General features: G+C 40.5%; 1 protein-coding gene across 5 annotated transcripts in view; it reads left to right on the top strand.

Moving 5' to 3' along the window:
* Positions 1 to 18,358, top strand: part of TAX1BP1 (Tax1 binding protein 1) — a 76,024-nt gene that overhangs the window by 36,160 nt on the left and 21,506 nt on the right. For all 5 annotated transcript variants that reach the window (XM_061587616.1, XM_061587614.1, XM_061587612.1 and 2 more), the window contains exons 8-11: positions 3,276 to 3,461; positions 4,380 to 4,607; positions 11,201 to 11,347; positions 16,711 to 16,836. In XM_061587616.1, the coding sequence (XP_061443600.1) occupies positions 3,276 to 3,461; positions 4,380 to 4,607; positions 11,201 to 11,347; positions 16,711 to 16,836 (687 nt within the window). The remainder of the gene's footprint in view (positions 1 to 3,275; positions 3,462 to 4,379; positions 4,608 to 11,200; positions 11,348 to 16,710; positions 16,837 to 18,358) is intronic.

The following is an 18,358-nucleotide window of genomic DNA, read 5'->3' as shown; positions in this document are numbered from 1 at the left end:
CGTACCGACTGAAGCTGCCTGACACGTTTAAAATACATCCTGTGTTCCATCGATCCCTCTTAACGAAAGCCGCCCCTCCCAGTGAGTTACGGCCGGAGGAACCTCCCGGAGCTCCACTCCTGATAAATGAGCAGCTTGAGTTTGAAGTTGAGGAGATCTTAAATTCCAGGATCAGACGCCACAAGCTGCAGTACTTGATTCACTGGAAAGGCTATGGGGTGGCTGACAGATCATGGGAAGATGCAGCTGATATGCATGCTCCAGAATTGGTAAAACTTTTCCATCAACGTTTTCCCCACCGTCCCAAGCCAGACAAGGGGAGGGGGGCACAGCCTGGGAGGGGGGATGGTGTCGGAAGGCAGAGCTGGGGTCCCAATCCCGGGGAGCTGGATCCCGGAGAGTTGGGAGAAGAGTATTCGGATGGATGGCAGAGGGAAGGGGGAGGAACTTCCCCCCCTTTGGAGCGAAGACGAAACAGAGGAACTGCCAGTGATAAGGTCGCTTAGCAACGGGGAGCCTGAGCCCTCCCTGGACATTCTCACGCCTCCCCCTCTTTCAGGCTCAGAGCAAGAGGGGGAAGAGGGAGGGCTGCTCACAGCCGAAAAGCGGGGAGGCAGTTTACCATCAGCCCCTCCCCTATCCCCCATCCTGGAATCGGAAACTTCAGAAGAGGAGGGGGTGATGCTTCCCCCCTCACCGCGCACACGCAGACAGCTGAAAAGACAGGAGAGAAGGGGGGGAAGGCGGGCAGTACCTGAGGGGCAATTAAGGAGGAGCGAAAGATTGCGCGCCCGTTTGGCCCCTTCTTATACAACAGGCGGGAAGAAGTGCCTTGCTCTGTCAACTTTCTCCCAATGCTGCAGGACCTGTATCCCTGTATTGCTTCATGAGAAAACGCAGTCTTTGTTTGGACATTACCCTAATAAAACACGAATTAACTACAACCGCTGGTCTGGTTCCTGAGTCACATCCTGGGCCTGACAATGGGCAGGAACAGGTTGAAGTTGAACCCTGATAAGACCGAGGTACTACTTGTGGGAGACAACGGAAGGTTAGGTGATGTTGACCTGGTGTTTGGTGGGGTGAAGTTGCCCCTACAGGACCAGGTCCGCAGCCTCTGGGTTGTTCTTGATTCCAGGCTGTCCATGGAGGCTCAGATTTCGGCCGTGAGCCGGGCAGCTTGGTATCAATTACACCTTATACGTAGGCTGCAACCCTACCTCCCTGTTCAACAGCTCCCACTCGTGGTACATGCCCTGGTCACCTCTCGAGTGGACTACTGTAATGCGCTCTACGTGGGGTTACCCTTGGAAACGACCCGAAATTACAACTTATACAGAATGCAGCGGCGCGCTTACTTACCAACAGCCGCCGCCGGGACCACATTATGCCAGTATTATTTGATCTTCACTGGCTGCCGGTTGTTTTCCGGGCCCGATTCAAGGTGTTGGTATTAACCTTTAAAACCCTGTACGGTTTCGGCCCAGTTTACCTGAAAGAGCGCCTCCACCGCCACCAATTATGCCGCCCAACTAGATCAGCTACACAAGGCTTTCTCTCAATCCCGCCAACCAAAACAGCTAGGTTGGTGGGTACTAAGGAGAGAGCCTTTTCTGTGGTGGCCCCCACTCTCTGGAACTCCCTCCCATGTGATCTTCGACACGCCCCTTCCCTGGATGTATTCCGCAAGGCCCTGAAGACGTGGCTATTCCAACAGGCCTTTGAGGTCCTTGGGATGGGTAAATCTCCATGACTTTGTCATCTATCGTATGCTGCTAAAATAATTGTTTTATATATGTATTGATGACTGTCCAGTATTTATTTTATCTACTGTTATTAATGTGACTGCATTTGATATTGTATTTTATTTCATTTTAATGTACGTCGCCTAGAGTGGCTAATTGCCAGATAGGCGACACACAAATTAAATATTATTATTATTATTATCTGTTGTCCATGTGTTGTCCATGTGTTGTCTGACCTCATCTTGGGGTGTCCAGAAATTAGTAATTTAAAGAATAGTTTTTGTCTGATTGTTCACAACATTTCTATACCACCCAGTAAAAACGTTCTCTCAGCAGTTCTTAAATAGATGCTAAAACTGAAATATAAAAATTGAACATACACATACAATATTAAGATAGTTAAAATGACATCAGAATAAAATTAGCAACTGAGACCAATGAATTTAACTCTTAATGATTGATCATGACATGTTATAAAATTAAAAATAAGAAGCCTTATCTCTAAATTGAAGCTCTTCTGTTGAGTACTTCATGAAGAAAAGAGATTGGACAGGCTGTGGGTCACTCCTTCCTTTTTAAATAGCAGCAGCTGTGATTCTTGCAACACTGTGTGAATATTGTGTGCACATCTATTTTGTCACTTGCAAACATCCCTGGGCTGTCCAAGCAGCAAAAACAGAACCTTCACATATGGTGGCATACACAGAAGATTCTTCTGCTTCTCTTCCTCCCAGTCTCCATCTTGCAGGCTGGGGAGATACTGTGTGCTAAAAATGCTAATGTGTGGTTTTCCTTTTTGATTGTCCTTGCCTCCTCTGGATTCTTGGTTCATATGATTCCAAGAGCTGTACAACTCTATCTTTACATAAGAACATAAGAAGAGCCTGCTGGATCAGGCCAGTGGCCCATCTAGTCCAGCATCCTGTTCTCACAGTGGCCAACCAGGTGCCTGGTTCTTACAGATCTTACAGATCAAAGCACAGTCGATCTGGCAAATTCCCATTTTTTCAAATTGGTTTGATTAAATGTTCTAATTAAAGTCTTTTAAAATGCATGCCTAGAATTTTATCTAGAATGAAAGTTCTGATCTGGTACTTTTTAAAAGAAGATAATTTAAAAGGTTATCTTCAGTTTACACAAGGCATAAATAAGCTCATCAGAAGTAATGCCTCTTCTATGCTATGAACAGTTCTATAAGGTCTATTTGGGGTAGGTGGCTAGAAACTGATTAATTAATTTTTAAATCATGAATAGGAAATTCTGTACCCAAACTTGGCCAAGCGTTTATATAGCTGAACTTCTCTTGTCTGCATATAAACTCCTGTTTCTTTCTTTTATCACTCTTTAAGCGAATGTTCTATAAAATAAATGTATCCTAGATAAAACTAGGGATGCCATGCATAGTAACTATATTATCATCATGATAGTAACTATATTGCAAGATTTATCTCTATTCCATTTCTTTTTGGGGGCCTGTTTGGATTAAATGTGATGAATAAAAATGTAAGCTGGTTGGTGTTATCACTGCAGATACATTTGAAGAACACAGAAATTGAAAACACCAAACTAGCATCAGAAGTTCAGACACTGAAGAACTTGGATGGAAACAAAGAAAACCTTATAGCCTATTATAAAGAAGAGGTTGGCAGATTACAACTGTGTGTGGCTGAAAAAGAAAAGTTGAAGAGAGCTTTCTTGCTTACTTCATCAAACAAGGTAATTGTGGCTACTCCTATAACATCGTGATGTTTGAGAATGAATGACTTCAGTTTTTCATTCTGTGCCATGTATATTCCAAATATCTCAAATGAATATTCCATATATCTGCAGTACAGTCATTGAGTTCATTCTCTAGAAGAAGAGCCTATTTGTTTTGTGCACTCATTGTGAAAAAGGTACACTCTGTGGCTTTAAGTCTGCTTCATTTAACTTCTCTGGTGATTATTATTCGTGTTTCAGAATTAAAGATATTGTCCACTTGTGATACATTTTTCTCTTAGACATCGTGCACCTCTGTGTGGTCCGATGGATTATGTATTGAAATGTTATACTGGGAATTTTAAGTATGCCTTTCATATATTTTTCTTAACCAACCTTGGTTATAATTTTCAATATGCCACTCTTCTATAGAAAACAGACTAGTCATGAGTATCAAGGCTTTTTAAATTATGAATGGAGACAAAAGGAAGCCAGATAAAATTATTAGAAAGGCTGGTAGCAATGTTATGTGGAGGACTGATAAGAAATATGGGTTAGTAGCCCTGTCCATACTGCATAACACTGAGTTGTATCAATGGCTTTCCCACTGCAAGTAGCAAAGGTGTGTCTTGTATAGCTTGTTAACACTTGTTTCAAGTTCTGAATCTCTTGCACCATGACCCAGTGAAGGCTATAAACCATGTTGTGACATACCTTTAGCAGTAGTTAATAGCAGACCACTCACCTGAGTAGTAACTTTATATTATTTAGTGAGAAGGAATAAATTCTTCTAGATGCAGGTACACTCCTTTAACAACTGGATATGTTGCTATATTTCTAATGTATATGCCATGAAAATACTGTTTTGGAAAAATGTTGAGATATGAACAAATCTTAAGTAGCATTTAAAAGTAGTTTTGTTTTTTATTTTTCTAGGAAGAGGCAAGTGTATTAAAGGAACAGCTTCGGAAAGCTGAGGATCAAATTCAAGCTAGTAGGCAAGAAGCTCTGTTGATGTCAAAAGAGCTCAGTGATGCAGTAAATGTGCGTGATAAAACTATGGCAGATCTTCATAGCGCTAGACTAGAAAACGAAAAGGTGAAGAAGCAACTTGCTGATGTTGTAGCTGAACTTAAAAAAATCACACTTGTGAATAATAAACAGGTAAGAGGTTGTTCTGTTAATTTTAATAATGAATTTTCTATTACAGATAAAACAGAACACAATTGGTTGGATGATTAATTTCCATTCACTTTCAGTAAGGATTAGGTCCATGCTCCATTTGTTCCCAGTTAGTCCAGTACACATTAATTGGATTGCAGTGAAGAGAAAAAATGGGGTGAGAACCAATGAAATGTTAGTGCAAAAAGTTTGACAGTTGATGCACAAGTGGGAGGGCACAAGATTAACTGTCATCAAGTATAATCATAGCAGTAGTGCAAGGAGTTGCAAGACATTCATTGGATTTGGCTGTTGTGCTATGCTAAGAACAAAGCTCCTACCAGATGAATGGCTGTTGTGCTAGCAGCCTGCTGCAGTTGAATATAATCCTGTGTTTAGGCTGAATCCTGGAAAACTTAAATGTTGTAGCTTTGTAAAACTTCCACTCAGATTATTCAGTCTAGGAATGGACAATAAGTTAAATGCTGAATGAGGCTATCCCCAAGGTAGCCTGCAGCTTTTACATTTGAAGAGATCATTTTAATAGAAATCTCGCATGAGACCAGAATATGCCTCCCCCCAAAAAATTAGATATAGGTGGCTGCTGCCTAATTTGGAGTTTGAAAAATTGCCCCTTATACTTTGGCAGGGGCAGGGAATTGGCCCATCCTCCACAGATCGTTTTGACAGGTGGGCATGATGGCCCACTTGTTAATGATCTGATACCATATTATAATCGGGGCTGTGGAGTCGGAAGCAATTTTGGGTGGAGTTGGGGTTGGAGTCTGTAGAAATGTTCTGACTCTGGCTTCAGAATAAACTTTGATTCACAATTTTTTTAAAATATAAATTCAAAATGTCAAAGAAGCTTCCTATGAAGTCAGCTGTATTTGAGCATTTCACCATAACTCAAGATGGAAAACATTTTGTGTGTCAGTGTATGACTCAGAAACCAAATGAAGACAAATGCTGTGATGCCAAGATCAGTGCATATTCAGGCAGCGATAAAAATGCTCCTACGAGAGCTTCCAATTTAAAAAGACATTTACAGCCCTTTCCAGGGCTGCAGAGTCAGAAGCAATTTTGGGTGGAGTCTGAGTCGGACAGTAGAAAAATAGAGGAGTCGGAGTCAAAGGTTTGGCATACTGACTCCACAGCCCTGATTATAATATAGTAATTATTACCAATATAATATGGTAATCATTACCATACTATTGCAAGTTCTAGCTATGAGAGCAAGCACAGGCGTAGCTCCAATCCTTGTGATGTGGTGCTTAGTGCTAAAATTGGAGGTGATAGTTCTCTTATCAATCTTAGCACTTAATACTTAGATCAGACAACAGATCTGTGCACTCAGTCTGATCTTATGTCAGGTGACACATAGGCATGATTTGCCCAAAATGGCCTTATGGACCAATTCAGACCTGATATGGCTTGTAGGCCAGTGATGTCCCACTGCAGTGCTTCGGGTTGGATCTGAACATGCCCCTCCATGAGAGGAAAGGCTCCTTAAGTTTTTGGAGTGATCCAGGAACTAGTGGAGGCTTCCTGCTGGAGAAAGGGTGGAGTGGCACATTGCTCTGATTCTTCCTTCCCTCTGCAGCCCCCAGTGTGCTTTCTCTCTACCCTCTGGGACAGCTTTTCAGAGGTACGCAGGTACCAGAGAAAATCACTTTCTCACCCCCTTACTCCAGTGGTGGTAGAACTCTGCTAAGCACAAATCTGGATCCAACCCTTTGTTCTAACATTAATGGGTGAGTTGGTAGATGTGGTAGGCCCTATAGATAATGTATGTTCTACATAATTATATAAAGTAGAGTATGCTGGAGTGTGTTGTTGAAGTTGCCCACCCTCGGAATGTGATAAAATGTATTGTGGTTTAAAAGGCCAACAGCTAGTCTACCCACTCTGCAGGAATCTGGGAGTACAGCCAACTTGTAGTGCTTTAAGTCAACAAGTTTGAGATTAAAGAAATAATGGAACAGACTGGGAAATACCTCATTGGGATATCCGGACAGGACTTTCTGGATGACCAGATGTAAATTACCTGGGAAGGTCCTGTGTCTGAGAGGTTGTTTATGAAACTAAACGTCTGTGATGACAGAAAGATTGTTTGTAAGACTGTCCCATGAGAATGTCTGTAAGAATGTTTATGAATTTGTTCATGGAAAAGAACTGTGAGATCAGATGACGTAGATTCAGATCAGAGAGACTATAAAAAGAGATCACAAACAGTGTTTTATCAGTCCTCATAGACTGGTCACGCTGCTGTTAAGTTGCCTAATTGCTGAGTCTTAATACAAGGCTTGTCTGAGCCCCATGGGTGAGATTTAAACTGACATTCTTTTCCTTCAATGTGTTAAGGTTTCTTATACTATATTACTTAATAATCTTTGGTTGTGTGCTATATGAATAATTCTGATTTATTCATGTGTTGATGTATGCTCATATATACTCATATAGAAATGTGTAGTTAATAAAAAGCATAAACTCCTTCTACTGTAGAACTCCATTATTTGTTTTATTCTGATTTCTCCCTAGTTCTGAGAGAAATCCCTGGTGGGAGTTTCTCTTAAGTCTGTCTGTATTAGGTTAGATTTACTGTTGAGGTGCAGCATGAGTCTAGACGAGTGCTTTTGCTTCATATAAGGACTCTATACAGTGAAGAACCCTTGAATCTGTGCATAGGCAGGTCAGAGCACATTTGAAGTATTTCAAGTGACGAGCCAGCCAGGAGTCACTAGCAGAAAACATGTCCTGAAGAGGAGTCAGATAACCTGCAGTAAAATCTGATTGCCTAAACATTTGCTCTAATAGGTTGAGAAAACCATTAGACTAAGTGTAAAAAAACCCCGAGTTTCCTCAGCCAAAGTGAGCTAGGAGGCAGTGTATACATATATCCCTGTACCCCAAGTTAGGAAAAGGCTTGGGAAGACACAAACTTCAATCATGGTGCAACCATTTGCTGACAGAGAAGGCTTTTTAGCTGCCTTTCGCAGAGCTGGTGAAAGGGAACCAACAGATGATGAATTCGTGGTCTTTGAAATGACAAATGGACATTGGCTAACAGGATACTGGTATACCACCATAGTCTACGTGGCTGATCTGGGTGAAGGAGTTCCCGGATGGAGATATGATCACGCACATGCACATGAAAGAGGAGATATATATATTCGAGCCAGAGAAGCAAGGGTAGCTGCATGGCTGGGTGCAATGCCAGAGCACCTTCCTGGAGTGATGAAATATGGGCTAGTAGCAACAAGGGCAACTGATCCCTGGGTTGATGAGGGGAGAGATTATACCCCATTAACTCCTGAAGAAATGACAGCTGTAGCCAACAGAGATGATGTGGCTCAAGAGTATGAAGTTCTGAGAAGACAATATTTACTTATTGGATAAGAGTTGTATGCAGGAGCATCATCACCTGTTCCTGGAGAGTATAGGGAGGTGTACCCCAAGCATTGTCCATACAGGTGGTTCGAGGAGTGGTAGGACCAACACCTGGTATGAAGGATGTGGCAATATGGATTTCTAAGAATAGGGCTGTTATAGAAGGGGTAGTCCCAGTTCCATCTGCAAATACATGCAAGAGATGCCTTAGTGCCAGTATCTTTGGCTTTGACTGAAAATGAATGTGGCAGTTGGAGTGATGCTGTAGCAGGACTCTATTTAAAGGTGCATGGACATATTGCAGCTTCTAAGTTACAACCTGTTTTGGCTAATACAGCAAAAACAGAGGGAGCAGCAGTGGCCTTTTGATTGGGAATGTGCCTGGCTCCAGGAGACTATTGTCACAGTATATGGCATAGTGAAGATATTGCTGTGAGGATAAGCATGAACGTTGGCAGTGAATACAGCTTCAGAAGCTTTATCAGATGACTATATAAGAGCTGAACAGTTTGAAGCTGTGTTGGCCAGAGCTCAGAATGCCCTGGGCCTGGATCTGCTGGGAAGATCTTAGGGAGCTCGTGAGAAGGAGGTTGCTGAAGAAACTGACACTGGAAGACAAGGGCAGAGATTCGGAGATAGAAGAAGATTGACACGATGTTCAGGGACAGAATTCAGTCAGCTTCAAGGTCTCAAGGAATTCTGCAGAGAAGATATGAAGAGTCAGTGTCAGCAAGAACTATCTTCAACAAGAGAAGAGCAAAGAAGATATGAAGAGCCATCAAGAGAAAGGTATCAGTTCAGACCAATGGTAAGACCACCTCCATAATATGGTGGTGAAAGAAATATTGAATTCAGAGAACAACATGCTGCCTGGGAAGCCAGAGGACAAGCAGCAGGTCCCCTCACTATAAGAGGAGGATGAGGAAGAAGACAAAGTTCAGCTACAATACCAGCAACAGGAGAACCTGGCACTCCAGTTACAGAATCAAAGGCAGTGCCATACATACATACTGTATCAGTAGAGGAGGATGGTGAGGATGCCACTCAAGACTGAGTATCCATATGTGGTAGTTTGTTTATTTATTAGATTCATATCCCACCCTTTCTCCCAGTAGGAGCCCAGGGTGACAGTTATCTATCAGAACAAGGCCTTTCAAGGTTTGATAGGTACTGGAACTGAAATATCTCATGCAATTTTACCCCCAGAGAAGCAAAGGTAATATTCTATAAACAGGAAAAGCTGGATACATCATTTCAGTTAAGAAATCTTAGATAGCAAGAAGCTGTATAGTGTTTCTAGGCTTCACAATAGCTGAAGGAGGATGTGGCGTATCTGATGGATTTCACATTACATTAGAGAAGTTAAAGTTCCATTAACTATTGAACAGTTGCAAAGTATGTTGGGGACATTAAACATTGCTGTATGCTGCATGATACAAGCTGCTCTGTGAAGACCTAGTGTGAGCTGAAGGAGGAAGGACCTCTTTGGACCCACCAAGAAAAAAGAACATTGAAAGACCTGGTAAAGGCAATAACTGAAGCAAATGCCCTAGAGAAACCCAGACACTAGGTTAGTCATCAAAGTCCAGGCTACGCCAAAAAGTGCTATGTATCAATTCTATAATGAAAATAAAGTGAGATCACTGATTTTTTTATTAATAAGCCTTTAAAGGAACAGAGTTAAAATACATTCTGTTGGAAAAGTTATTGTTGGCAATTCATTCAGCCACATTAACTGCATAAGATATGGCTCAGGGACAACCCATTATATTATATTCTGCATTAAGAACTCCAACATGCCTACAGAAGTAAGAAGTGGCTGAAAGGAAAGCAATTAATAAAAGGTGGTTAAATTGGCTGTCAAAGCCAAATAAAGTGTTTGCTCCAAACACACTCGAATGAAGACTGTACTACAGTATGTTATACTGATAGGTCAACTATGAATTCCAAGATAGAAGGGACAAATAAGTCAGCTGCAACAGCTTGTGTGAAGACACACTGGATAGTTTTGCAAGAATGGAAGAAACCCATTGGAGACCATTCTGCCCAGTAAGCTGAATTAGTTGCACTGGAATTAGCAGTCGCAGAAGTTACTAAGTTATTAAAGAAGATTCCCCTATCCTAATAAGAACTGATTCTATTTGTCTGGACAGGCCTATATTGAAGAGTTACCCACATGAGTATTGAATATGTATAATAGAATAAAGCCTTTGAAACATGCAAGCAAATGGAAAAAGATAGCCATGATTAAAGAGTTTAATCCCTTGATTGAATTTGTTTTTGTTCCAGGACATATGAAATCAGAAATCAGGCATAATCAGGGTATTATGGGAATCAGTTTAAGCAGCAATCCCTAGGTTGGTGAACTGTCCATCTTGCCCAAGGGCTAACTGAAGCTGCCTAATTGAGGCGGATAAAATAGAATGCCGCTTTGATTTGTATACTTCACACTGGTTGGAGAGATGAAAGAAACCAGAAAGCAGTGGTAGCTGCTATTTTCTAATAATTTTATATTTCTAATAATTTTATATACCACCTTCCATTTCAAGAAGAAATACCAAAGCAATCAAAGTACCCAGAACACAGTATGTGAATGGTATCCTAGTGGTTAATGTTAGTAGGTGGCCTTTTAAATGAACTATACAAACTGAGTTGGTCAGCCGAAGACAATGTGCATTTCAACAGCAGTTCTCATCTATCGTGGTCTGGAAGGGAGCCCATTGATTACCAAGACATTATTTTGAGCAAAGTGTTATATAGGATTGTCTGCTTTGTCCAGTAAATGTTCTCAGCATGTCTTTGCTGCAGCATTGTTGAAGCTGAGTGGGTGTGGCCAGTCAGTGCCTGGTTGGGAAACAACTGATTGTTTCATGTAACCTGCTTCAAGTTTTTTTTAGAGGAAATGACTGGGTATAAGTATAGTCTTCTTCAGAGCTTGGAAAAGTTACTTTTTTGAACTACAACTCCCATCAGCCCCAGCCAGCGCCATGCTGGTTGGGGCTGATGGGAGTTGTAGTTCAAAAAAGTAACTTTTCCAAGCTCTGGTCTTCTTCTACTTCAAAGCAATGTTTCTTAAAGAAACATTGTCAACTTGAAGTCAGCAGAAATCATTTCTCATTTATCACTTTTTAGAAAAACACTTAGTACTACTCTAGGTTTAAAAAAAACTATTTTGAAGAATACTTTTATTCATCATTTTGTTAAAGGAAACATCAAGTGTTGTAGAGAAAGAGCTACGCAGAGAAGTTGAAGATTTAAAGCTCCGCCTGCAGATGGCTGCTGACCATTACAAGGAAAAATTCAAAGAATGTCAGAAGCTGCAAAAGCAAGTCAATAAACTTATTGACCAAACAGTGAGTAGCCTTTTTGAATACATACATACACTCAGTTTTATAAAATTGGCTACTTGAAAAGAGTAGGATATTTTAGAGCAGAACATGTAACTATTTTAATATAAGATCAGTCTAACATAAGGAAATTACATTAAAGGAACAGTTTGGTTCCCTCGTACTCTGTCCCACATTGTTCAAGAGGGGCCCTTGGCCCTCCTGTGAGCCATTTTAATTTTTTATTTAAGCAATTTGTGTGCTGCTTTTCAGAAGCATAATTCCTCTGAAAGGAGTTCAGAGGAAGAAAAGGTCACAAGAAAAACAATAAAACAACATCAGTAACTACACAATTATAATAAAACTATATTTTAACGTTAAATAACACTGAAGCAGCAGGTGGCTGCAGGGTTGAGGTGGGGATGAACTTTCTTTTTGTGAACTTAAAAACCTAAGAAGAGCCCTGTCAGATCAGATTAAAGGCCTATTTAGCCCCATATTCTGTTCCCACAGGGCCAACAAGATGCCACTGGGAAACCCACAAGCAGATATGAGCATACCAGCAGACTCCCCACCCATGTTTCTTTGCAATTGGTATTCAGAGGCATATCTCAGGTAGTGAAGGTAACATACAGCCATCAGGACTAGTAGCCATTGATAGCCTTATCCTCCATGAATTTGTCTAATATCCTTTTAAAGCGATCCAAATTGGTGGCCATCGCTGCATCTTGTAACAGCAAATCCCACATTTTAACTATGTCCTATGTGAAGAAATGTTTCTTTCTGTTTGTCTGAGTCTTCCAACATTCATTGCATTAGATGATCTCATGTTATAATACTATGAGAATAAAAACTTCTTTCTCACCCTGCATAATGTCGTGCCCCCCCTGCTTATTCACTCTTTTTCTAAACTAAAATACTCCAAATGTTGTAAACGATTTTTTTCTTAAAGGAGTTGCTCCAGTGCCTTGGTAATTTTTGTTGCCATTTTTTCCACCTTTTCCAGCTCTATATTATTCTTTTTAAGGTATGGTGACCAGAACTATACACAGTATTCCAAGTGTGGTTGCACCATAGATTTGTATAACGGCATTATGATAATGGCAGTTTTATTTTCAATCCCTTGCCTAATGATACAGAACATGGAAGTCACTTTTTTTACAAGTGCTGCACATTGGGTGATGTTTTAATCAAGTTATCCACTATGACTCTTAACATCGATGTCCTAGTTAAGTCACTGCCAGCTCACACCACATTAATGTATATGTGAAGTTAGGATTGTTTTGCCTCAATATACATCACTTTAACTTGATTACACTGAACCACATTTTCCCATTCACCTGGTTTGGAGAGGTCCTTTCGGAGATGCTTGCAGTCTCTGAACAGTTTAGTGTTAACAGCAAACTTGGCCTCCTCACTGCCCACTCCAAACTCCAGTAACTTATAAAGAAATTAAATAGCACAGGTTACAGCATAGGTCCTTTGAGGACCCCCACTTCTTACATCCCTCCTTTGTGAGAACTGTCCTATTTATTCTGTCTTTCTGCTAGTTGTTCTTCAACAAGTTGCTTATCTATAAGAGGGTCTATCTTATTCATGACTGCTAAGCTTACTTGGAAGACTTTGAGGAACTTTATGGAAAGGTTTTTGAAAATCTAAGTAGATAATATCTACTGGACTAAACTTCCTTTACTTAACTACCTTAAAATTCTGTTTGTTTATTCATCTATCCTGCCCTTCTTCCCAGGAGGAGCCCAGGGTGGCAAATAAAGGACAAAACACTAAAAATATCTTAAAACATCTCAAAACAAAACATCTTTTAAAAATCTTTAAAAAGTAATTCCAAAACAGACGCAAACTGGGATAAGGTCTCTACTTAAAATCTTAGCCAAGATTTAATATTTTATTAAAAGCTGGCATAACTGAGTATATCTAGAAAACACATAAAGCATGTTACTCCTTTAAGTCAGACAAGTTTAGTCTTAATGCAGAAATTGCAGCCAAGTCACAGTGATCAGAAGGAAATGTACAGCTGTAACACTAGCTGTGCCCATGTATTATGTACCTGCATCTCTAGCTACAGTGTCTATTCCATTCATATTCTTGATTACCTTTATCCAGAAGGCTAGGAAGCAATGGCACTACTTTATCTATTACTGTCTACAGGTTACTTGAATAGGTTATCTAAAAGCTAGAAAAGAATGGCACAGTATTATCTATTATTGTCTACAGGTACCTGAATATTCTTGACTCTTATACAAGTTCTGTACAAAAGTGTCAGGACCTATAAAAGTAAACTTATAATTGTTGTCTTTGTAAAATTATGTATACCTTTTTTTAGAAGGAATAAAAGCTAAAAGTAAAGATTTTTCTAGTAGAAAAAGTAATGGGATATCTTTAGTTTATAATGTTACATCAGCTTTTCAGTGAACACATGTAGTAAGACTGGGAAGATATAATTGCTGAAATCAGCCTGATAACTTGGTATCCAGTAGTGAAAGACCCACAACTCTGTCTCCTTAGGTTTTCGGAAATAGGGATGCCCCCTCTAAGGACTTAATACAATACATGCTGGTAGCAGCATGCCTTCTAATCATCCAACATGGGAAAGATGCAGCCAGCTTAACCATCCAACTCTGTTACAGAAAGCTATGAAGCCTCACCCTTATGGTGAAATTAACATGCAATTTAAGAACTTTAAGAGACCATAAAGCCGCAGACTCATTGCCAAAACTTGGCAAGGCTTTTATTTTCTTTATTGACAATGGTTATACAGATCCACAAGTGCCAGACTAATATGCCTGCTTCTGGACTTTATAAATATCCCTCCTAGGAGACAGTGGAGTAACCAGTCACTAGCAATTCAATCAGGTCAAGCAGGGAAAACACTTACTAGCAATAAAACCAAACAAGAATTCTTAGTTTAATCCTTAAACTACGTTCCTGTACACCATAATATAGCCATTTACCTACTTAACCTTTTGTCATTCTATGCAGACAGTTTTACTGTTTTTATCTTTTTTGTTTGTGTTGATATATAATAATTTTAAGAAGAAAGGCAGTCAGGATTGTGTTAACTCCTATGTCAGAATGCAGAGCATAAAATTACAGTACCACAAGGCTTCGAGAATTAGCCCTCCCTCTCCAAACCTGTTTTTTTTAACAGAGGCTACTCTAAAAGATACTTGATACTTGCATTGTTTATTCAACATCTATCCTGCCCTTCTTCCCAGAAGAAGCCCAGGGTGGCAAACGAAGGACAAAACACTAAAAATATCTGTGAGGGTAAGGGCCCTCAGACTTTCCACTACTCCCCCACCACATGTGTGCTTATGGGAAAAGGCTAAACAGTTTTTACCTCAGAGCAGTCTTCTCAGGAGTAAGGGCCGTGAAATGAGCCATCTCAGGAGAGCATCCAGATACACATTTCCTTTGAGCCTACCTAGCTAACAGAGCTCACACCCAGGAAGGCATAGGCCACAAGTGGCAAGGAGATACCACACACATTCTGTCCTAAAACGGGAGGATTTCTGATACAGTAGGGCCCCACTCATACAGCGGGTTACATTCCAGACCTGAAAGAAGAACTCCGCCAATAAAATGGTGCCCGACGCCCAAAAAACGCCATAAAAGCGGAACAAGCGCCATATGAGTGGGGCCTTACTCTAATTGAAAGCTGCTGTATTAGCGGGATGCTGAAAAGCTGGATCCTACTGTATCTGGAACCACGGGGTGACAGAGCAGTATGTTTCCCAACAATGACATTGTTTATTCCATCCCCTTCTCTCCTTCTGTGGTCTGTCTTTCCACCCTGAATTTACTTAGTTGGTCCTAGAGGTTGATTGTGATGGATGTCCAAAGAACGTGCTTGTTTCTTTTTTTGTTAAGCTAGCCTATGTCGCCACCTTTTTGCCTGAGGCTGTACAAACTGCACATATGTAGAACATGCCCTAGGTTGCATGGGCAGAAATTGACTCTCATGAAAGTGGGCCCCAGTCTTGTCTTTTTGGGATGAATCCTTTGCTTGGATCTTGGGATGGATTAAGGTGGTCTACAAGCTAAGAGAATTGTTTCACCATCATTCAGATGTGGTTAAATGTAGGGAATCTGTGTGGGACATCTTAGAAAGCAGCAGAAATAATCATCTGGCTTCTTTCCTAGTAAAGTACATTTTGGGTCACTACTAAATTGACTAGGAAGACTCTACCAAGCAAAGTTCTAAGCATGTGGGTGATAGCAGACCCAGAGAGCAGATCCATTGGTGGATGATTTGGGGATGCCTTTTTCCTGAGAGATGAGAGAGAAAACTGGAATTACACTGAATTTTCATTCTGTGATAGAATAGAAAGGTCATTTTAATTTTTATTTCAAAAATACTAAAACAAGAACACATTTAAGATTACAACACCAGAAGTCAAATCAAATGGCAGCTGGACCAAAATATGAGAGCAGCATAAAGAGGTAAAAGAAACCAAATAAAACAGCCTATGGAAAAGTTCTCAGGTGCTATGACGTGATGTTAATTAACATACGTATTTTAAAAATGAAAACTTTTTACAAGTACTTCTAAAAGCTACAGATGGGAAGCACAGTCTTCAGTATTCTCCCTTTTCTCTCACATAGGATAGAATGCTTTTTAAGATGATGCCTCCTATTACACATGCATGGATTACATAAACAGGTGTACTACTTGTTGTGGATGTAATTCTTACCATATGTAGATTTATGAAAATTTAATTAATACATTAAAAGAAAAAAGGTTTTTTTAACCAGATGGCAGCCCTGTTGTGTAGCTTAAAATACCTGTTGAATTAGGAGAAATGGAATGATGTGTAAAGCAAATAATAGCTTGAAATTGAGATAGAACGATGGATTCTCTTGAAATATGTGTCCTTTGATTGTATCTACATAGCTAATACTGAATGAGGAATTTTATTTAGCATTTCTTTTCCCCCAAAGATGATATGCTCACGTGTTTCCCCCACCGCCATCACCTCGGGTTTACTAATTCTTAAGGAAGTGGCTTACAAGTTATTCTGCTGCCTGTTGGAAGTAAAGGGACATTGCCTTTTGTGTTCTGAATGTAAGATGTGCTTGATAGTCACGAAGCTTTCGGGAGTACATTTATGATTTCCCAAAAACAAAATGAAACTACTTTTGTAGAGAGAAGAGCAGCATTTCAAAAGAACAATGAAGAAAATGCTAAATTACATTGAAGCATTTTTCATTGCTTTGATTCATTAGCTAAGCCAGTAAAATAGGAGACTGCTTGATTAGTTAACAAACAAGGAAGCTAGCTAGCAGCAATTGTCTGAAGCAGCTGCACTGTATGTGAAAGGGCCAAAGAAGTCTTAGGTTTGTGAAATCTTGACACTTAATTTTATCTACAGGATGAGAAACTGAAATGTAGTGCCTATGCTGATGAATTGGCCAAGTTGGAGCCGAAATGGAAGGAGCAAGTGAAAATTAGTGAGAGTGTGAAGCAACAGTTGGCTGCAGTAGAAGACCAGTATTTAGTAAGTTTGACTCTTGCTTTGATACCGAAAGATTTATTTACATACAGTAACAAAGATTAGCTGCTCCTCATAAATCAGGTTCTTAAAATTAATTCATTACAGAGATTCATTAGAAGTCAAGTCTTGCCTTGCCTTGGAACTAAAACTAATTAATTAACTGTATGGGGCATTTATTTGACTTGAATTTCTATTGTACATCAGTTGTCCTGGAAGTGCTAGCTGTTTTGTGCCTGAACTGCTCTCTGGGAGATAGAGAGGCTTATTTATTATACAGCCACAAGAGTGGCTATATACTATAATCAGCATTGATTTTTTGCATTCCACAATGTTAAATTGAAAATACCCCCCATGCCATTCTGATGCTTCCCATAAGCTCATTTCAAAACAAAACATTACAAAACTTATATATAGTCCTAAACTCAGAAATGCTTGCTTAAAAACCCTCTAAATTTTCATGGCGATACACAAAATAATCAGAGAGAATCAAGAGTTCAAAGTGTAAAAAGAGAGGAAAAAACCAGATCCCTTTTTGACTTTTTTCTGTCAGAGTTCTCATAATCTGTTGAAATTAATTTAAAGATCAGCCATGTTCACAGAGTACCTATAATCATATTACTGACCTTGCCCCTTACTCTGACTTTCATCTTCTGCAGTTTAAAAGTTAAAAAAAAATGCGTGGCTGATATGGCTGGGCATACTCACTGAGAACCAACTGTCAGTGTTCTAAAAGCAAGACTCACAGCTGCCGGGCGTGCCTAATCAGGGGGCTACACGCACACCAGACCTTTATTTCACTTCAGACGGTCATGGCTTCCTCCAAAGAATCCTGGGAAGTCTAGTTTGTGAAGGGTACTGAGAGGAGACTCCTATTCCACTGACACAGCTCCAGGGGCTAGAGTGGTTTAACAGAGTCACTTTGATTGAAGCTTTGTGAGGGGAACAGGGCATCTCCTAGCAGCTGTCAGCACTCTTCACTAACTACACCATGACTGTCTGTCTAAAGTGAAATAACACTCTGGTTGTGGATGTTGCCAGGGACAGTTTTGGATTAAATTTGGATGGGAGGCTACATGTGCCTGCTGTAGAATAAAAAGGTGGGGGAAATCCTGAAAAGCAATGATATTGTACACAATGCTTTCCTTTTGGAAAGGAAGGGGCTTCCCCTCTGCCTAGTGCCCACCCACCCAATCTCCTCTCCCTAGTGCCCACCCACCCAATCTCCTCTCCCTAGTGCCCACCCACCCAATCTCCTCTCCCTAGTGCCCACCCACCCAATCTCCTCTCCCTAGTGCCCACCCACCCAATCTCCTCTCCCATGGTCAGTTTTACCTATCCTAGCCATGATTGCACGGGAGTAAATCCCACTGAACTCAATAAGCATGCAAATGATCAGACCTGCATTTCCCCTTCTTCCCCTCTCCTCACCCTTCTTCCTCCCCTTCCCTCTTCCTTTTTCCTCCTCCCCTGCCCACTCCAGGCCCCCCTCCCTATGGTCAGTTTTATCTATCCTAAGCATGATTGC

This window comes from Rhineura floridana, chromosome 10 (assembly GCF_030035675.1).
Source record: "Rhineura floridana isolate rRhiFlo1 chromosome 10, rRhiFlo1.hap2, whole genome shotgun sequence".
In the NCBI taxonomy this organism is placed as follows: domain Eukaryota; kingdom Metazoa; phylum Chordata; class Lepidosauria; order Squamata; family Rhineuridae; genus Rhineura; species Rhineura floridana.
Note: the sequence above shows the minus strand (reverse complement) of the source record. Positions and strands in the feature narration are given on the sequence as shown.